Source organism: Panthera uncia (assembly GCF_023721935.1).
Source record: "Panthera uncia isolate 11264 chromosome B3 unlocalized genomic scaffold, Puncia_PCG_1.0 HiC_scaffold_1, whole genome shotgun sequence".
NCBI classification, from domain to species: domain Eukaryota; kingdom Metazoa; phylum Chordata; class Mammalia; order Carnivora; family Felidae; genus Panthera; species Panthera uncia.
This window is the reverse complement of record NW_026057582.1, coordinates 61,651,515-61,671,080: the sequence shown is the minus strand read 5'-3', so window position 1 is coordinate 61,671,080 and position 19,566 is coordinate 61,651,515. Positions and strand designations below refer to the sequence as shown.

The 19,566-nt window shown below is 38.8% G+C and overlaps 1 protein-coding gene across 3 annotated transcripts in view; it reads right to left on the bottom strand.

Annotated features, from left to right (window-relative positions):
- Window positions 1–19,219, bottom strand: part of BAZ1A (bromodomain adjacent to zinc finger domain 1A) — a 93,653-nt gene extending 74,434 nt beyond the window's left edge. Inside the window, exons 1-2 of one of the 3 annotated variants that reach the window (XM_049612908.1) lie at window positions 19,012–19,219; window positions 5,450–5,728 (exon numbers count right to left, since the gene is read on the bottom strand). In XM_049612908.1, coding sequence (XP_049468865.1) covers window positions 5,450–5,728; window positions 19,012–19,124 — 392 coding nt within the window. In that variant the 5' untranslated portion in view covers window positions 19,125–19,219. The remainder of the gene's footprint in view (window positions 1–5,449; window positions 5,729–19,011) is intronic. The other 2 variants (XM_049612906.1, XM_049612907.1) reach the window with 2 other exon arrangements.
- Window positions 19,220–19,566: the final 347 nt, after the last annotated feature.

Genomic DNA, 19,566 nt, shown 5'->3' with positions numbered 1-19,566 from the left:
GGGGGGGGGGGGGAGTTACAGAGAGGGAGGGAAGCAAACCATAAGAGACTCTTAAATACTGAGAACAAACTGAGGGTTGATGGGGGGTGGGGGAGAGGGGAAAGTGGGTGATGGGCATTGAGGAGGGCACCTGTTGGGATGAGCACTGGGTGTTGCATGGAAACCAATTTAACAATAAATTATTTTTAATATTAAAAAACAAAAAGAAACTCTTTGGTACAGTTCCAATTTTGCTATTTCCACTGATTTAATTTACATAGGGAAAAAGATCTATCAGTGAAAGGTCAGAGATTATTTGGAAGAAAATACAGTTTATTATTTTCAAAGGGAAAATTCATACAAGGCTAGCAAAGAAATAACTTTCTCCAGCCTCAGAAAAAGTGAATAGCTTTTTAGGAACCAGTAGTTTAACCAGTTTATGCAAAACCAATTAGAAATGATGCACATCGGGGCGCCTGGGTGGCGCAGTCGGTTAAGCATCCGACTTCAGCCAGGTCACGATCTCGTGGTCCGTGAGTTCGAGCCCCGAGTCAGGCTCTGGGCTGATGGCTCGGAGCCTGGAGCCTGTTTCCGATTCTGTGTCTCCCTCTCTCTCTGCCCCTCCCCCGTTCATGCTCTGTCTCTCTCTGTCCCAAAAATAAATAAAAAACGTTGAAAAAAAAATTAAAAAAAAAAAGAATGATGCACATCTATGTATTTTGATCTAAGAAAATATCTAAACCACTACTAAGTGAAAAAGCAGACTGATATATTTTTTTTAATTAAGTGTAGTATAGAAAAAAAGAAAACTATGCACTAATTTTTGACAGTGATTATCTCTGAAAGAGCACTTGGGAAGTGCACTCTAGGCCTTCACCTTTTATAATTTTCTCTGATACATATGGATCTTTATGGGAGAAAAAGAAGATTTTTAAAAAAATTATAAAGCTCAGTCTTAATAGGCAGAGCACACAATTTTTAAAGTTCATGTAAAGACTTTAGTTTTTTACAGAAGTTTTTAAGATTCACAGCAAAACTGAGAGGAAGATATTGAGATTTCCCATATACCCCTTGCTGCCCCACATTCATAGCCTCTCCAATTATCAACATCCCCCTACCAGAGGTACATTTGTTACAAGTGATGAATCTACACTGACACATCATTCTTATTTGAAGTCTGTAGCTTACATTAGAGCTCAATCTTGGTGTTATACATTCTATGGGTGGACAAATGTATATGACATGTATCCATCATTACAGTACACAGACTATTTTCACTGACTTAAACAGCCGCTGTGCACCACCTATTCACCTCTCTCCAGCTCCACCTCAGTCACGGGCAACCACTGATCATTTTACTGTATCCACAGTTTTGCCTTTTCTAGGTCATAAGTTAGAATTATACCATATGTACCCTTTTCAGATTGGTTTCTATTACACAGTAATAGTCATTTAAGGTTCCTTCTGGTCTTTTCACGACTTGATAGCTCATTTATTTTTAGCACTGAACAATACTCCATTATGTGGATGTACCACAGTTCATCCATTCACCTAGGAAAGGACGTTTTGGTTGCTTTCAAAATTTGGAAGTTATTAATAAATTTATTAATTTATTAATAAAGTTATTAATAAAGACCTACACATTCATCTGTAGGTCTTTGTGGACATTAGGTTTTCAACTCCTCTGAGTAAATACCAAGGAGCATATAACTTTTGGAAAATTCGGGGTCACCTATCCATATCATGAGAATTAAAATGAAAGCATATGGTACACTGCCTAGCATGCAGGAAAAGTTCAATAAATGCTAGTATACTCTCAATTCTGCAATGCCTTCTAATGCTACCAAACAATATACTAAGCCAGGCCAGTATACTTAACCATTAGCTAGTAGTTTATGTTTATTCCATCTCCTTCTTTCCTGTCAGGTGCCACTTCTTACTGTCAATATACCTACTTTTTAGAGGTACCCCCTCACATCTGTTGCTTCAAACTCCTGTGAACTCCTAGAATATCTTGACTGTACTTATAAAATGTCTGAAAACAAGTTGCCCAAAGTCCACTCTAATTTTAAAAGACAACAAATACACAATTATATTTATTCAATTTTTCAGATTCTCTCAAACTCTAGCTCTATCCTTCAACTGAAAGATGACTCACAAATCTAAAATGTGTATTTGTTGTGTGGTTTTCACCTTATTTTTCCTGATTTAATTTTCCAATTCCAGGGTAGGGTGGAGAAGATGGGTTTATGCTTAACTTAAATGCTTAAGTTCTAGATCACCATCCTCCCAACGCTTCACTAAACAATGATAATTAGCATTAGCTTGTGTAGCATTTTTTAGAAGACCACGTACAAACGTGGATAGCTATCTTCAAAACCAAACAACTGTCTTTCTTAGTGAAATTAACTGTGGGGTTTCTTTTCAAAGCTACAACTGAGAAATTTGATTCCTGGTTACAGTGTCCCAGGCAATTATTGTAGCCTCACATCCACTATGGATATCTCTCATGAAACAATCCCCCCTTCCCCCACCAAACTGCACGGTCCCCAATATGCACATTCAAATACTAATAAGACACTGCTATCAAATGGCAACATTATGTAATACAGATTTAAAAAATTCACATTCATTATATCATTTCATCCTGTGTGGCAAACCTGGGAGGGGCAGGGGTCCATTTAATAGATGAAAAAAGACAAAAGCATGAAGAGTTTAAAATACTTGCTCAGAGCAAGTAAAAGGCAGAATCCAAAACCAAGGAGGCAATGATACAGTTCCAGTGAAAGAAATTACAGTGATTTTATAAATCAGTTCTATCTGAATTAAAAAAAAAATTGTTTTTTACAGTAGGCTCTACGCCCAACACAAGGGCTGAACTCATGATCCTGAGATGGAGAATCACTCAGTCTTTACCGACTGAGCCAGTTAGGCACCCCAGTTCTACCTCAATTTAAATCCTACCACTTACTACTTGTAAGACTGGAATGGAAGCTCCATGACTGTTTTGTTCACTGCTGTATTTCCAGCATCTAGAACAGTGCAAGTACACAGGAGATCAGTATATGTATGATAAACATTACAAAAAAAATCACTTGATTTCTTTGGACCTCTGTTTTCCTCATCTGTAAATGGAAACAATAAGGTCTTATCTGCTGGTATAATATGTACATAAAGCATCTGGCAGGTATTTAAAATTAATAGACCTGACTCCTAGTTTAGGGTTCTTTACATAAGACCACCATAACACTCTCACTTCTTCTGTAGGCTCTAAAGAAGTAGCTGAGAACAAATGTCTGTACAACTGGTAGGCAAGCTGGGCGGTAATCAGGATGGAGGAGATAAAGAGCTAAATCCTTCCCTCAGTCAAGAAGTCAGCTGTTCTCTTTACTATTCTGCCATAGCAATGACAAAGATCTTCTAGAAGAATCTGTTAGCTGATTGCTTATTTCAAAACAGAAAGTCTTGTTGATTAGGGAAGCACCTAATCTATACTTATAAAAGGCAACAAGAAAGAGGGGAGGAATACTGAAAGGTAAACGAGACAAGAAGAAAAGAATACTGAGGTGAAAAGATCCAGAATACCTATACTTATTAACTCAACCTAAGAATGGCCTCTGTCCCATTTCTCTGTAACTCAGCATGTTCTTTCCAGTAACTCTAATTCTAGAGGATGAAGCAGTCTTGAAGACCACTAGTAAGTATTACCAGAGACAGAAACAAAAGGTTTATGTCATTAATAAGTAGAAACAAAAGTTAAAAGCAAAGGGAGATGGTACTACAAATGGTACCATCAAGAAAGTGAAAAGACAACTCCTAGAATGGAAGCAAATATTTGCAAATCACATAAAGGACGTGTATCCAAAAACACAAAGAACTCTTACAACTCAGTAATAAAAAAGATAAAGAACTGAATTTAAAAATGGGCAAAGAACCAGAACAGACATTTCTCCAAAGAAGACACATAAATGATCAGTAAGCACATGAAACAATGCTTAACATAGTCATTAGGGAAATGCAAATCAAAACTGCCACAAGATACCATTCCACACCCACTAGGATGGCAAAATAAAAGAGGTGGACAATAACAGATTGTGCACAGATATGACTTGGTGAAGATGTGGAGAAACTGCAACTCTGATACACTGGTAGTGGGAATGTCAAATGATGCAGTTGCTCTTGAAGTGTGGAGGTTCTTCAAATGCTAAACACAGAGTTACCATACCGACTTAGCAATTCTACTTCTAGGTGTATCCCCAAGAGAACTGAGAACATATGTTCACACAAAAACTTGTACATGAATGCCTATAAGAGCATTATTTAGAATAGCCAAAAAGTGCAAACAACCTAACTATCTGTCAACTGATGAACAGACAAAATGTGATAGATCCATACGGTAGAATTTATCATTAAAAATAAAATACTGATACATGCTACAATGTGGATAAACCCTGTACACGTTACACTAGGGGAAAGAAATAAAGTTACAGAAAACTATGTATGATTCCAATATAAAAAGTTTTAATGCAAATAAAGATTACTATGATAAATATTAATGACTAGACAATCACAAATGCTTAAGACTTCAGGAAAGCAGCAATAATTCAATAATTTTTAACTTAGTGCCATAGATAATGTCATTTAAAAATTTTTATATGAAAAATTCATTCTTTTCTTGAAGAGCTGCGAAAAAGAGAACTTAGTGGAGTGTATAAAACTCAATCCTCATATTATCAAAGGAGCTTACTAAAACTCAGGAAGAAATACATGCATATTTTAAGTATTAGGTAACACAATGTGGACAAAGTAGATGATCTTTAAGTTGTTTTTTTTTTTTAACATTTATTTATTTTTGAGACAGAGAGAGAGAGAGAGAGAGCAAGCATGAATAGGGGAGGGTCAGAGAAAGAGGGAGACACAGAATCCGAAACAGGCTCCAGGCTCTGAGCTGTCAGCCCAGAGCCCAACGCGGGGCTCGAACCCACGGACCGTGAGATCATGACCTGAGCGAAGTCGGACGCTTAACCGACTGAGCCACCCAGGCGCCCCTAAGTTTTTTTTACTCTGAAATAAAGATGGAACTTCCATATAATGGAACATTTTATACAGTGAATAAAAAAGAGAAGAAAGTTGTTTCATAAAGCAATGGACTGATCTTCAAGATATTTTAAATGAAAAAGGTATACAGTATGTTACCTTTTGTATTAAAAAGGGGCAGGAGATTGTGTGTGCTTACGCATATATGTGTACAAGTACCTAGGCAAGCACATGTTTTTGGTCGTTTGTGTAAAAATTAGCTTTGGAAAAATATATAAGAAACTGCTAACACTAGGGCTATATGTGGGGAGGGTAAGAGAGTACTGGGAGGACAGAAGACAGGAAGTTTTCCTCAGTTTACCTTTTTGTGTATTCTGAATTTTGAGTAATGTGAATATATAGGTATCAAAAGGAAAAATTAAAAGTACTTTACCTTGCACCATTGTTCCTAATGACTTCCACAGTTTCTTCAACAAAATATCGATCCTTGACATATGCAAAAATATCATCACAAATTTCATGTAAGCGTGAACGATGGGTAAGGTTGGTCAAGTATAAAACTGGAATAATTAGTGGTTCTGGAAAACTCTGAAGATTCTGTCTTGCTTTTTTCTCTGACTCAAGTGCTTCCTGATAGGTCAGTCCAGGTCTACCCGTCACAGCACAACTCCACACAAGACTGTTGCACAGAATGGTTCGTTCAAAAAAGTCACTGATTAAAAAACAAAAACAAAAATCCATTCATTACCTATCATTTCACAAGTTTTACATTAAAAGCTGATAAAGGATTATGCCTTCATTGTAAAATTTTACAGAGAATCATAGAACGAGGGTTTAGTAACTGGTCAACTTACACATTAATACAAACCTAAGAAAAAGTATATTTAAACTAGACATTTATATTTTGCAATTTAAAGGTACATTCAGCCAAAACTGAACTTTGATTTCCATCACTTTTGAAATTGGGAGTAAACTGCAAATAAACTCAATCTTTCTTTTTTCTTCTAATATTAAAGGTGTTTGTTCCAAAGCAGCCAAAACACTAGAGACAATTTAAGCACTTAACCATGAACTTTTAAAAGCTTTAACGTACTAGTGAAAAACTGGCAAATCTAAACATCTAATGATGAGGTTAGGTAAATTACAGTACTTTATGTAATGAACAATCATAGTCATTAACGAGTATGAGAAGAGTTCTTAAAAAACATGTTTACCAGAAAAAAAAAAAAAAAACTTTCCAGTTTGATTCCCTCCTATATTTTTGTAAGTTTTTAAAAATGTTTTATTTATTTTTGAGAGAGAGCACGAGTGGGAAAGGGGTGAAGAGAGATGGGGACAGAAGATCTGAAGTGGGCTCTGTGCTGACAGCAGCGAGCCCATTGGGTTCCAATTCACAAACCCTGAGATCATGACTTGAGCCAAAGTGGGATGCTCAAATGACTGAGGCACCTAGGCACCGCCCCCCCCCACCTATATTTTTGAAAGTAAAAGCTTACTAAAAATATATATATATGGTCCCACTTGCATCAAAAAGAAAGAAGGCATGCAGGCAGGCAGGCAAAGAAAGATAACCTAAAGAAGCATAAAAGACTTCTAGAATGTTCTACAAAAATCCAGGCAAGAACTACAGAGTAGGGATGGGCCTGGGGGACCATTCTACTGAGTGCTTTTCTGCACTGTTGGAATTTCTTAATATGAGCATTTCTTTTCAAAAATTCTATCAGTCACTTTTAAAATGTGAGAGATCCATAATATGGAAGGATCTCTAAGGTATGTTAAGTAGAAAAAACCCAAATCACTGAATAACACAATCTCATATACATTAATCAGAATAACAAAAATGTGTATTTATACAAATACTATAAACAGATGTTCATTATGGAGAAAGGGAGGGACTGCAAAGGAAGGAAAAGGAAAATTTGTTATTCTAAATATTTCTATATTGTTTGAATTTTTATAAGAAGCATGTACTTGTATTATTTTTTTATAATCAACACATTTTAGAACAGAGAAGGTTATACATATGTAAAAGGGGTAACAATGGTTGCCTCTAAGTGGTAATATGCAAGTAAATGTTTTTCCCTCTCTATACTTTGGTGTACTTTTCAATAATTATTTGTGACTGATACAATTCATTATTCTCTAACTTTTTCTCCTTCCTGAAATCTCCCTTTTCGTTCTGTCATCATTCTAAAAAGTATTAAGACTACTATATGTTTACTTCCTGATTAGTATATCTGTAGAGGTTATCCCTAGTAGTCTGATCTCCAAACAAGATTTGAGGTAATTCCATTAACCTGGTTTCATTTGTATATTCGTCTGCAGAACAAAATTGAAATCTATGGAAATAAAGAGAACTAATCCTATCTTAATATAAATGGGATCTAAAGAGGTTACCTGCATACATCAAGTTACATGATTTTAATTTAGTACAAAAAAGATTCTTTTGAAGTCTGCACCTTTTAGTAGAGGAGATAATGGATATATACCATTAAAATTAAAATTACAAAGTGATTAAAAGACAGAAGCAGATATCTTTTGGGAGTTCAGAGGAAGGGAAGGAGGAGAGATAGGCAAAAAAGATCAAGAAATACCAGAACGGATTTGAGGAAATAGTGTTAAAAAGTTAGGTTGTAAAGGAAAAGTAGAGTTGAAGAAAGAAATGTCAGAGAAAACAAAGATGAATGTAATCTGGTTCTCATAATCAAGAAAATCTATGCCAAATAACTAATTTATTAGCTAAGAAATTGACAACAGATATACCCAATAAGTGGTTATAAATGGTGCAGAACAAAATGAACGAATGGATGGATCTTGAAAGAGCTCTTAAGTTTTACTTCCTAAAAACACAGTTCACTTAGAAAGCTTTATATAAGTTGTCAATTTTTTCCTGTTGGAACAAACATATCTGTAAGACTCAGCTTACCAAGCCAACACACCTGTTGTGTACAACACACCTGTTGTGAATGTGTACAATTAGCACAAGATGTACGTAAGGTATACTTTTATTAATTTAAACCATACTTAACACTACCTAAGTAAAACATACTTCAAATCTAGGTATCTTACATTAACTAGTCTCCAAACCAGAGCTAATAGAAACAGAATGCTAGCCACACATATAATTTTAAATTTTCTAGGGGTTGCATTTAAAAAATTTTAAAGAGAAACAATCTTTTTATATATTAATTAATTTTATATATTTAATCTAACCTAATACATCCACAAATGCTTTATTTCAAATCTGTAATTAATTTTAAATTCTTCAATGTGTAAATATTTTAAATTCTTTTTTTTTTTGTACTAAGTCTTCAAAATCCAGTATATATTGTGCCTTTATTGCACATCTTAATTCTGATTATCAAGTTCTTAATAACCCCCATGCCAAGTAATGGCTCCTGTGTTGGACAGCACAGCTCTAGCTATAGTGATTAGGTATCTGGTAGGTCATGGGGTATTTGGTGTCATGTCAGGGAGACAGGGTACTGAGCTGCGATAAACACTATTTAGATGAGTTGACATTGTTCAAAATACCAAAGAGAGCAATGGCACAAGTGCCACAAACCTCCACTAAACTTGTTACCATGCAGAAAAATAGGATCGTTAGTAACCATTGTTATATATACAGCTGTCTTTCTATACTCAGGTTTCCACCTCCTCTGGCAAAGTGTTTGTACTATTTGTTGTTCCTGTGTCTATCTACTCTGCAAAGTTGTTATATTACAGTCCTGTTGTGCACAAAGATCTACACTCAGGAAGAGGGAGACCGAGTACACTACACAGTGGCCGTTTTAAAGCAAGCAAAAAAAAAAAAAAAAAAAAAAAAAAAGCCCAAGGGCTATTTCTCCCTATCCATCACCCCTTAGCAGCATGGCACCAGCATGGCACCATCTCTGACATTTTACACCTTCACTTTTTCACACTGCTGTAATTCCACTCTTCACTCATTTTTCACACACATTCAAGTATGTAGGATTTTGTTAATAATAGTGAACTCCTGGGGGTAGGTTACAGTGACTCTTTAATTTCTATACTATAAGAACATAAAATCATGAAAATTTTATAGGAAGCACATTTTTCTATTGTGAGCAAAAATTTATAAAGTACAAAATCCTGTTTTATATGAATATGTTTAGGCAAATGTAGATTATTACGTCTCCAATTTATTAGTACATTAGTACATTCCTTCAACAATCTTCTTTACCAGAGATGAGCATACTACTCGCCTGGAGGCCAAACCTAGCTTTCCAACTGTTTTTGTAGTTTTACTGGAACACAACCACACCCATACCTTTAGGTATTGTCTATGACTGCTTTGTCACTAACTCCTATGGAATTGGATAGGTACAACAGACACTATGACCTACAAAGCCTAAAATGTGATTATATCTGGCCCTTTAAGAGTTTGATAACTTCTGCTCTTTTTCTTTCTTTCTTTCTTTCTTTCTTTCTTTCTTTCTTTCTTTCTTTTTACTGGAAGGAGTGACAAAGAATTATAGTCATCTTCAATGCACAATTCCTGCCTGGAGAGCATTTTCATTCTGACGAGTCATTAATAAGAACAAAATCCTCTGCTTACTTTTATAGTACATCTGATGTTGGGAAGAATTTTCCACAGATTACTTCTGGTCCCCATACATTTTTTTTTTTTTTTAATTTACATCCAAGTTAGTTAGCATACAGTGCAATAATGACTTCAGGAATAGAATCCAGTGATTCATCCCCTGCATATAACACCCAGTGCTCATCCCAACAAGTATCTTCCTTAATGCCCCTTGACTTTTCCATTATTTCTTAAGGAAAACTTGCTTCTGAGTTAGCAGGTCGACTATTGGCAAGAACACACCTCTAATTAATGTAAATTCAACCAATTCTATGGTGAACAAACTAAGGAACAAAGAGCAACATACTGTTAAAACTTACAAGGTTATTTGGAAAACTAAAAATCTAGTAGAATAAGATTAAGAATGAAGTGACATATAGAATGGCTAAAATTCATAACACAGAAAACAACAGATGTTGGTGAGGATGTGGAGAAAGGGGAGTTCTCTTACACTGTTGGTGGAATGTAAACTGGTACAGCCACTCTGGAAAACAGTATGGAGTTTCCTCAAAAAGTTAAAAATAGACTACCCTATGATCCAGGAATTACACTACTAGGTATATACCTAAAGGATACAAAAATACTGATTTGAAGGAATACATACACCCAGATGTTTATAGCAGGATTATCAACAAAAGCCAAATAATGGAAAGAGCCCAAATGATTCTGATGAATGGATAAAGAAGAGGTAGTATGTATGTATTACACACACACACACACACACACACACACACACACACACACACACGCACACACACAGCAATATTACTCAGCCATCAAAAAGAATGAAATCTTGCCATTTGCAGTGACATGGATGGGACTAGAGACTATTATGCTAAATGAAATATGTCAATCAGAGAAAGACAAATACCATATGATTTCACTCATATGTGTAATTTAAGAAACAAAGCAAATGAACATAGGCAGGAAAAGAGAGAGACAGGCAAACCCTAAAACACACTCTTAACTCTAGGGAATAAACTGAGGGTTGCTGGAAGGGAGGTGGGCAGGGGATGGGTTAAATAGGTGATAGGTATTAAGGAGAGCACTTGTGACAAGCATTGGGTGTTGTAAGTGATGAATCACTGAATTCTACACCAGAAACTAATATTACACCGTATGTTAACTAACTGGAATTTAAATAAAAACTTGAAACTAAAAAAAAAAAATAAAAAATAAAAACAAAAAGAATGAAGTGACATAAAAACCAGAAGCCAAATATAATTTAGAAAAGGTAAACACGAAGTGTACTCTACTTAAGGGACAAAACTGTATCAACTAGACATAAGAAAGACCCAGCACAATACTGCATAAAAGATCTAAAGGACATAAACTCCTCTGTCCACAAAAATAATTAGTATAGCTGAGCAATGCAGCCACAGGTTAAAAACGAACATAATTCCTGATTTAAACAGCATGCAATATACAAGAGATGGAAAAGTACAAATCATAAACTTAGAAAAGTAGTAACTGCTGTTAAGACAGGATAGATTGTTGTATTAATTTCTTCTACTGACAGGGTTACAAAGGCAGGAGATTAAGAGATCTTGGGCATGGCTGACTTAACATGCCTTATGTTATACAGAAAAAAATCAGCTAGATGATTCAGCTAGATGAAAATTACATTTATTACATTTATCCACAAATGGTCAGGGGAAAAATTAGATTAATTAAAAATATAATGTTTACTTTTAAAAAACATTTAATGAAATATTACTCTGCAGTTTACTTAGCACTGCCTCAGACTTAGATAATGACACATAAGGCAGACTCCTGAAATCTGCTGATGCACCAAGGTGGGGAACAGCAATAAAGGCTTTTTGTATCTAGAGACTAAAATCTTAAATAGAAATCAACAAAAGTGAAACATTATGGTAGCTTAACAGAAGTCCTAGCTTAACAATAATGAATGTGAAAAAGACAAATTTTACGTGAACTGCAACTTCACACTTCTAAGAGTTTTTATAGTTTCCTTAGCTTAAAAAGTATCTTTAGAGCACCCTCTGCTAAAAATGTCATTTTTCTCCATTCTGTGTCTTGATAGTTCCATCTTTCAGGACCCAACTCAGATGTTCTCTCCTTATTTGAAGGCTGTTATCAGCTCCATTTTCTATGCTCCCATTACACTGGCTCCATAGCATATATGTGATTTATGCCATTGTGTTATACATTCATTTCTCACTAGAGGGACAAATTATCTCAATATCTCCAGACTCTCCAAAGCATAGTGTCAAAGAGTAACAAACAAATGTACTCTCCACTGGCAGTCCACATTTATTTCTGTGTGTATCTAGATAGAGAAAAGTACACACATATGAATGTGAAGGAGAGGAAGAGTGTCTGAATCTCAGCTTACCACTTGCAGAATGTGACTCTAAGTTACACAACCTTACTGAACCTGGTTCCCCTCTATAAAATGGGGATATCTTCCATGAACAGTTAATATGAACATTAAATACGATAATAAGATAATACTGGTTGCCCAGCATATTGTATGTACATGCAATAAATAGTATCAATTCTAACTGCTCAGGTACCATATTTGCAAAGAGATCCTAGAAAAATACACAGAATAACTAGTGTGATAGAGGAACAATGTCAGAAGAACAAATAATAAGACTTGAGAATCTTTGAAGAAAAAGTTTGGCATTGGTAAGGGTAGGAAGAGGGATTAGCTGCAAAAAGATAACCAACGAACTCCCAAAACCCAACTAGGATGACCCAAGCATAATATCTTACCAGCTGCTCAGTGGTAGACTGTCTGCAAAGAGGGTTGAAGGTATGCAGCCTCCTTAGAAATATGACTTGATACTTGTTTCTCACAAGAGGTGGAGTTTATTTCACCGCCTCTTTAATCTGGGCTAACCCCTCGAGATTAGCTTTGACCAACATAATACAGAAATGACACTGAGAGACTTCTGCTCTCACCCTGTTGGAACCCTGAGACCAGCATCTAAAGCAGTCCATATTAGTCTATTTTTTTCATTTTAATTTTTTAAACATTTTTTCAAGTTTATTTATTTTGAGAGAGACAGAAAAAGTGCGAGTGGGGGACAGGGGAGGGAGGGAGAAGGAAAGAGAGAGAAAGAGAGAGAGAAAGAGAGAGAGAGAGAGAGAGAGAGAGAAAGAGAGAGAGAGAGAGAGAGAGAGAGAGAGAGAGAATGAATCCCAAGCAGGCTCTGTGCTGTCAGCACAGAGCCCAACATGGGGCTCAAACCCTTGAAACTGCAAGATCAGGACCTGAGCTGAAACCAAGAGTCTGATGTTTAACAGACTGTGCCACCCAGGCGCCCCCATGTTAGTCTTCTGAAGATGAAAGACCACATGGTCAGAAAAGCCATCCCAGTATTGATAGATCATCACATTGTACACTTTAAATATCTTATAATTCTATTAGTCAATTATATCTCAATGAAGTGAGAAAACACACACACAGGAAAGAAAAGCGATCCCAGCTGAGGTCCCTGACCTATGACTGAGGCTACCTCTTACTCTAACCAGCCTCAGCCTAACCTTCAACTGACTATAGCTAAATGAGCACAGAGACCAGCAGAAACCACACTGACAATCCACAGAATAGCGAGCAAATAAAATGGACGATTATTTTGGACCACTAAGTTTTAGGTTGGCTTGTTACACAGTAACTGATAGACATATTCTGCCTGAAAAAAGAATGTATTAACACAAAACATGGTAGCCTACTAAGTGGATGAAAAGTAAAACTCAAGGGTAGCCTGGGTGGCTCAGTCAGTTTAATATCCGACTTTGGCTCAGGTCATGATCTCATGGTTTGTGGGTTTGAGTCCCATATCAGGTTTGCTGCTGTCAGTGTGGAATCCACTTCTGATCCTGTCCCCCCACCCTCTTTCTGCCCCTCCCCCACTCGTTCTCTCTCTCTCTCTGTCTCTCTCTCAAAAACAAACAAAAAAGTAAAACTCAAAAAGAAAAGCATTTAGGAATCTGTTCTACCATCTAAGAAAAAAAAGACTCCTGGACGCAAATATCTGGAACATGTAGCAGATTTACTTCTAAAGGGGAGCTGAAAATCTAATTTGAAGACAATAGTTATGAAGATTACCCAACTTTCCTTAAAAACTTCATGCTCACGGGGCACCTTCGTGGCTCAGTCAGTTAAGTGTCCGAGTTCAGCTCAGGTCATTATCTGTCATTATCTCATGGTTTGTGGGTTCTAGCCCCGCATCAGGCTCTGTGTTGACAGCTCAGAGCCTGGAGCCTACTTAAGATTCTGTGTCTCCCTCTCTCTCTGACCATCTCCTGCTCACACTCTGTCTCTCTCTCAAAAATAAATAAAATATTTTTTTAAAAAAAGACTCCATGCTCACTAAACGGCCTTCAGATAATAATCAGATTCCATGCATAGCTGGTCTGTATGGACATCTTCCCCCCACTGTAAACTAATGGATCCTAGTCTATACATTTAATATCTAAAGCTTAATCACTGGGCATATGGCAAAGAAGTCAAATGTCTGAGCAGACAACAGAAAGTGGTGCCTATGGAAAGATGTAGGCAGCAAGCTTGAATTCGAAGCAGGGCCCTACGTTCTTGTTGCACATTTCTGCAAGCTCAACAAATAATAGGAAGAATTCTCCCTAATATGTATCATGCAGACAGTAAATAAGAATATAAACTCTAGAGTCTTAGGGGAGTGAAAAGTCTAATCTCACCAACTGTTAGATACATGGTTTTTGACACTGATCTTAGACTTACTCTCTTTATCCCAAATCCAGTTTCCTCATCTGTAAAAGAGGGTTGCTGAAAGGACTGAATTAACAAATGAGCTGATGAACCATGAAAATCGGGTGCTTTATAAACCAGTTAAACACCTTTCAATGGAAAGCCAGGTTGAAGCATAAGCTGGTCTGTCACTGACAAAGAGATTCCTACTTTTTGTATGAAAAGTGTAATTCACTCAAAGATGGTAAACACATTCCAATACCAAGGGGCTAAATAGCTAAAAAAAAAAAAAAAAAAAAAAAAAAAAGTAATTTTATTTAGGAGATTAAGTCATTGGGTAATACAACAAATCATCTTCCTAGCCTACAAATCCAGAATTTCTAGTATTCAGATCTGACTGCTTCATTTTTAACAATCCACAGCCCAAAATAAAAACAAAATTGTCAGCTAACCAAATTACAGAACAAATTTTTATCTTATCTAATAAACAGAAGTACATGCTTTATTCTGTTCTTTGCCTACAAGCTCAGTTTTATTTTTTGTTTTTTGGTTTTTTTTGTGTGTGGTTTGGGGGGGATAAAATCTTTTTTTTAAGTATAATTGACACCCAATGTTACATTAGTTTCAAGTGTTCAACTTAGTGATTTGACAAATTTATACATTATGCTATATTCACTACAAGTGTAGCTACCATCTGTCCCATAACACTGCTATTACAGTATCACTGTATCGCGTAGTTTTTTTTTTAACCTATTTTTTCTAGATTCCACATATAAGAAAGGTCATTGGTCTGACTTATTTCACTTAAACAAGGTTAATCCATGTTGTCTTCAATGGCAAGATTTCATTCTTTTTATGACTGAGTAATATTCAATTGTGTATATACCACAATTTCTTTATCCATTCATCCACTGATGAACACTTAGGTTGTTTCCATATCTTGGCTATCACAATGCTGCAACGAACATGGGAGTGCATACAGATTTCCAAATTAGTGGGTTTTTAAAATTTGGATAAATATGCAGAAACAAGAGTTGTTGATCATTTGGTAGTTCTATTTTTAAGTTTTTGAGGTACTTTCATACTGTTTTCCATAGTGGCTGCACCAATTTGCATTTCTACAAACTGCACAAGGGTTCAGTTTTCTCCACATCCTATCCAGCAACTGTCTAGTTGACAATAGTCTAGTTGATGCTAGTCTTTTTGATAATAGCCATTCTAACAGGTTTGAGGTGGGATCTCACTGTGGTTCTGATTTGCATTTCCCTGATTAAGGGTATATAGTGTCTTTTAATGTACCTGTTAGCCACCTGAAGCTCTCCTTTGGAAAACTATTTATTCAGATATTCTGCCCATTTTTTCGTCAGGTTTTTTTTCTTATTGAGTTGTAGGAGTTCTTTATAATTTGAAAATTAGCCCCTTATTGGATATATAATTTGCAAATACTTTCTCCCATTCAGTAGGTCACCTTTTTGATGTTTTCCTTCGCTGTGCAGAAGCTTTTTAGTTTGATATAGTCCCACATACTTACATTTGCTCTTGTTGCTTCTGCTTTCAGTGTTGGATTTAAAAAAATCATCGCCAAAAACTATGTCAAGGAGCTCACTGCTTAGGAGCTTTCTTCTAGAAGTTTTATGGTTTCAGGTCTTACTTTCAAGTCTTTAATTCATTTTGAGTTTATTTTTGTATAGAACACAAAAACAATGGTCCAGTTTCATTCTTTTGTACCTTAGCTTATCATTTGCCTACAGTTAATGTGCTATTTTTAATGAGTCTTCTTTACTTATGGAAAGCAGGTCAAACAAGAGTTAGCAATTAGTTAAAGAGCATGTAGTTCAAACAAAAAAAAAAAAAAGAAGGGTTTGTACTGTATAATCGCTAAGGATCCATTCTGGTCACAGTCCCTGACTCAAAAAATTCTTGGTCTAGGAAAAGAGAAAATTTGAGGCAACAAATGTATTGTATTAGCATGCAATAATAGATCTTACACTAGATAAAATGGAGGGTTGATCATTGCTGCCTAGGACAAAGGAGAAAATATTAGACTATTTTATCAAGTAAGATGAAGACAGAAAACTATTTAACAATTAAAAGGTCACTGGGAACCTCTACTAACCAGAGTCAGAGGGAGAAGTTACTTTGCACTGTGTTGCAAAAAAAAAAAAAAGGGGGGGGGGCAGGGAAGTGTAGAAACTCTCTTTGAGACTGATTAAAACAGAAAAAGTTATACTTAAGAAATCAAAAACCTGAGCAAATAGGTGAGCATAGTGGTCTTTACACAAATACAAAAGACAAATATATTCATTTAATGCACTTAAAGGATAATCTTCAAACAAATTCACATAAGCCAATTGGTGGCTTAATGAATGAGTGAAAACAGGTTTCCTTCTCCAGACTTGCACCAAGGGTCAGATTATCATAATACTAAGGATCACCATATACCATACACCATGAATGCAATTTTGGAAAGATCTCTCTGTAATCATCTAAAAGAAAGTATTACAAAATGTAACACAATTAAACGTCAGTCTTCTTCCAATTTTGCCAATTCAAAGTCACAAAGATTAATACCTAAGAACACTAGTAGCTCTGCTTTGTTCAGGGTAAATGATATTAAATATCTTTCCTCCAAAACCAATGGTCTCTCCTGAACTGCTTATAAATTCCAAAAACCCAAACACTTCAGCACAGAGAAAACAAAAACCAAAAAATCAGCTATTTAGAAAAATCTGTTAATGTTACAAGGCTACAAAGGACACAGTTCTTATAATATTAGTGGAAGGTAGTAGGTTTGGGATACCAAAAAATGTATTTCAGCATTTCAGATTTCTCCATGATTATAGTAAGTCATCAAGAACCAAAGTATATAAAAAGTTTAATTCAAAAAGGATACAGCCATAGTCATGCTCCCTTCTGAAGTGAGAAAAGCTTCTTAAAAAGAGAAGATTGCTCATATCAAGGGAGAAAAGTTTGAAACTTAAGCCGGTTTTCCATTTTGTTGGCACTTTTAAGTACAATTGTTTTTAATTGGGAATTATTACCAAGGATTTTAACTTAAAATGAAAAAAAAAAAGTAAAGAAAGAAAGAGGAAAGAAAGAAGAGAGACGTCATCCTTGTCAAGTTACCTAATCCAAATTCACTTAAGTAGTTACAAGAGTGAATATTTGAGTAACAAAACAAGTCTGTACAGGAGCTGAGTTAAGATGTACACTCCTATATAAAAGTACTGTCTGCTGAAAAACTTCTCTAGATATAACATGTTCATGTGTGACTCTTGCTCTGGAGCCGAAGAAAAAAGAGAAGCCTTACTTAAAATAAAAGCTCAAAGGAACTGACTTTTCTAACTTCACTACTCATTTCTCAGACAGGTGCAGACTTTGCCTAAAGCCCTCCCTTGATCACAAAGCCCCCACTCCGAAAAGGTGCCTCCTACACACAATTTATTTGGTTGCTATAACACTTGGTTTCTAAGCCACAAAGAGATTCCTTCTGAGTGGAGAGAATAAAGGGAGCATAAGAAAAAGGGAGGATCAGGCTCCTTCATTGACTGACCAATTCAGGTTCTCACTTGGAGATCCTGTTTTAAACATACATCTCTAAAACACCCCGGGTGTTTGGTGTCACAGGACAAGGGGATCTCCTGGGATAAACCGGGCGAGGTACTGAACATTTAGGAGTTGAAACTACACACGCAGCAGCTCCGGATTCTTATCAAAACAATAGCGAGTGGCACATGTCAGACAGCCCACATGCGCAGGGGGATAAAGAGGAGACTGGCTGAGGCTGGAGTTGAACTTGTCTTAACCCCCTCCCCCAACGCCCACCTCCGCCCTCGGGGCTACGCGAAAAAAAGTGATAACTAGGGGTGCCCAGAGCCCGGCTCTCTCCCCCCGTCTTTCTCCCCCCCACCCCCCGCCCCCGCCCGAACCCGACTTCTTCCTCACCAAGGTCTCCCGGGGGCGGAGACGCTGAGTTCTCCGGGGCCGGGAGTTAGTCACCAAGAAGAGGCGGTGACAGAGCGCTCGGCTCGCGTCGCACACTCCGAGGCCTAGCCTCACCGGGCGAGAGCCCGCCGGTGGAGCCCCTCGTGTCCCGCCCCGCCGGGGAGCCCACTCCCTCTCCGAGTCTTAACTCCGCTCCCTCCCTCCCGTCCTCTCCTTTAGGCAGCTAGCTCCAACGTTCAGTCTCCACTCCCGACCGGGGAAACGACGCCCAGTCCGGCCGTTTCCTGCCCCCGGGGGCGGGGATTCCCTCCCCGGGGCCGGGGGACGGCGGCCCCGTGCCGGTGACCCGAGCGGGGATCCCCTCGGCCGCCGGGCGGGGATCCCGGAACTGGCCCCGGAGTGCGCGTGTGGCCGAGGCGGGGAGGGGCGACGCGGGGAGTTTCCGCTGCCCGGCGGCCGGGCGGCAGCGGCGGCTGGAAGCGGTCCCCACCGCCGGCCGAGGACTCCAGCCTTCTCGGCCCCGGCCCGCTCTCCCCAGGCGCGCCAACGGCGGGTCGCGCCGCCCGGGAACCCCGCGCAGTCACCGTCGGGCTGGGCGGGGGGGTGGGCAGAGAAACGCGGGCCCGCGGCCAGCCGTCACTTTCAAGTCGCCCCGCCAGAAGCCCAAAGCGAGCAAAAGAAGAGACAAAAGGACGCTGGGGAGGGAGTCCCCACACTCCCTCGCACCCCCCGCGCCCGGCCCGGCCCTTACTCGTAGTGGCGGAAGATCTCGTTGGTGACTTTACAGTAGAAAACTTCCTCGTCCGGCCGCAGGTCCGCGGGCGGCTTCTGTCTCACAAACGGCTTTCGGTGTAGCAGCGGCATCTCCTGTCCGCCGGCGGGCTCGCCCGGACCCTCTGCCGCCCGCGTCGGCCCCGCTTCCCTATCAAAATTGGAGGGAAAGGAAAGCCGGTAAGGTGGGGAGCGCTCGGCGGCGGCGTGGGCCGGTCCGCGCGCCGGGGGGGAGCTCGACTGCCTTTTGTGTGACTGACGCGCCGCGGCTGCCACCGGGGCCGAGGTCGCTCCGGCAGCTCCTGGGGTACTGAGCGAGCCGAGCCGCCGCCTCTGCCCTCCCAGCGCGCCCCACCTCCGCACGCCCGGCGGCCGGCTCACAATGGGGCCGCACGCCCCGCCGCGGGCGGGCGGTGCGGGGACGGCGGCGGCCCCCTCCCCCAGCGCCGGCTCCCGGCCCGCCGCCGGGCTCGCAACGTGCTTGGCGCGCAGCCGGCCGGCCCGACGCCGCGAGGAGCTCGCTGCGGGCGGACCC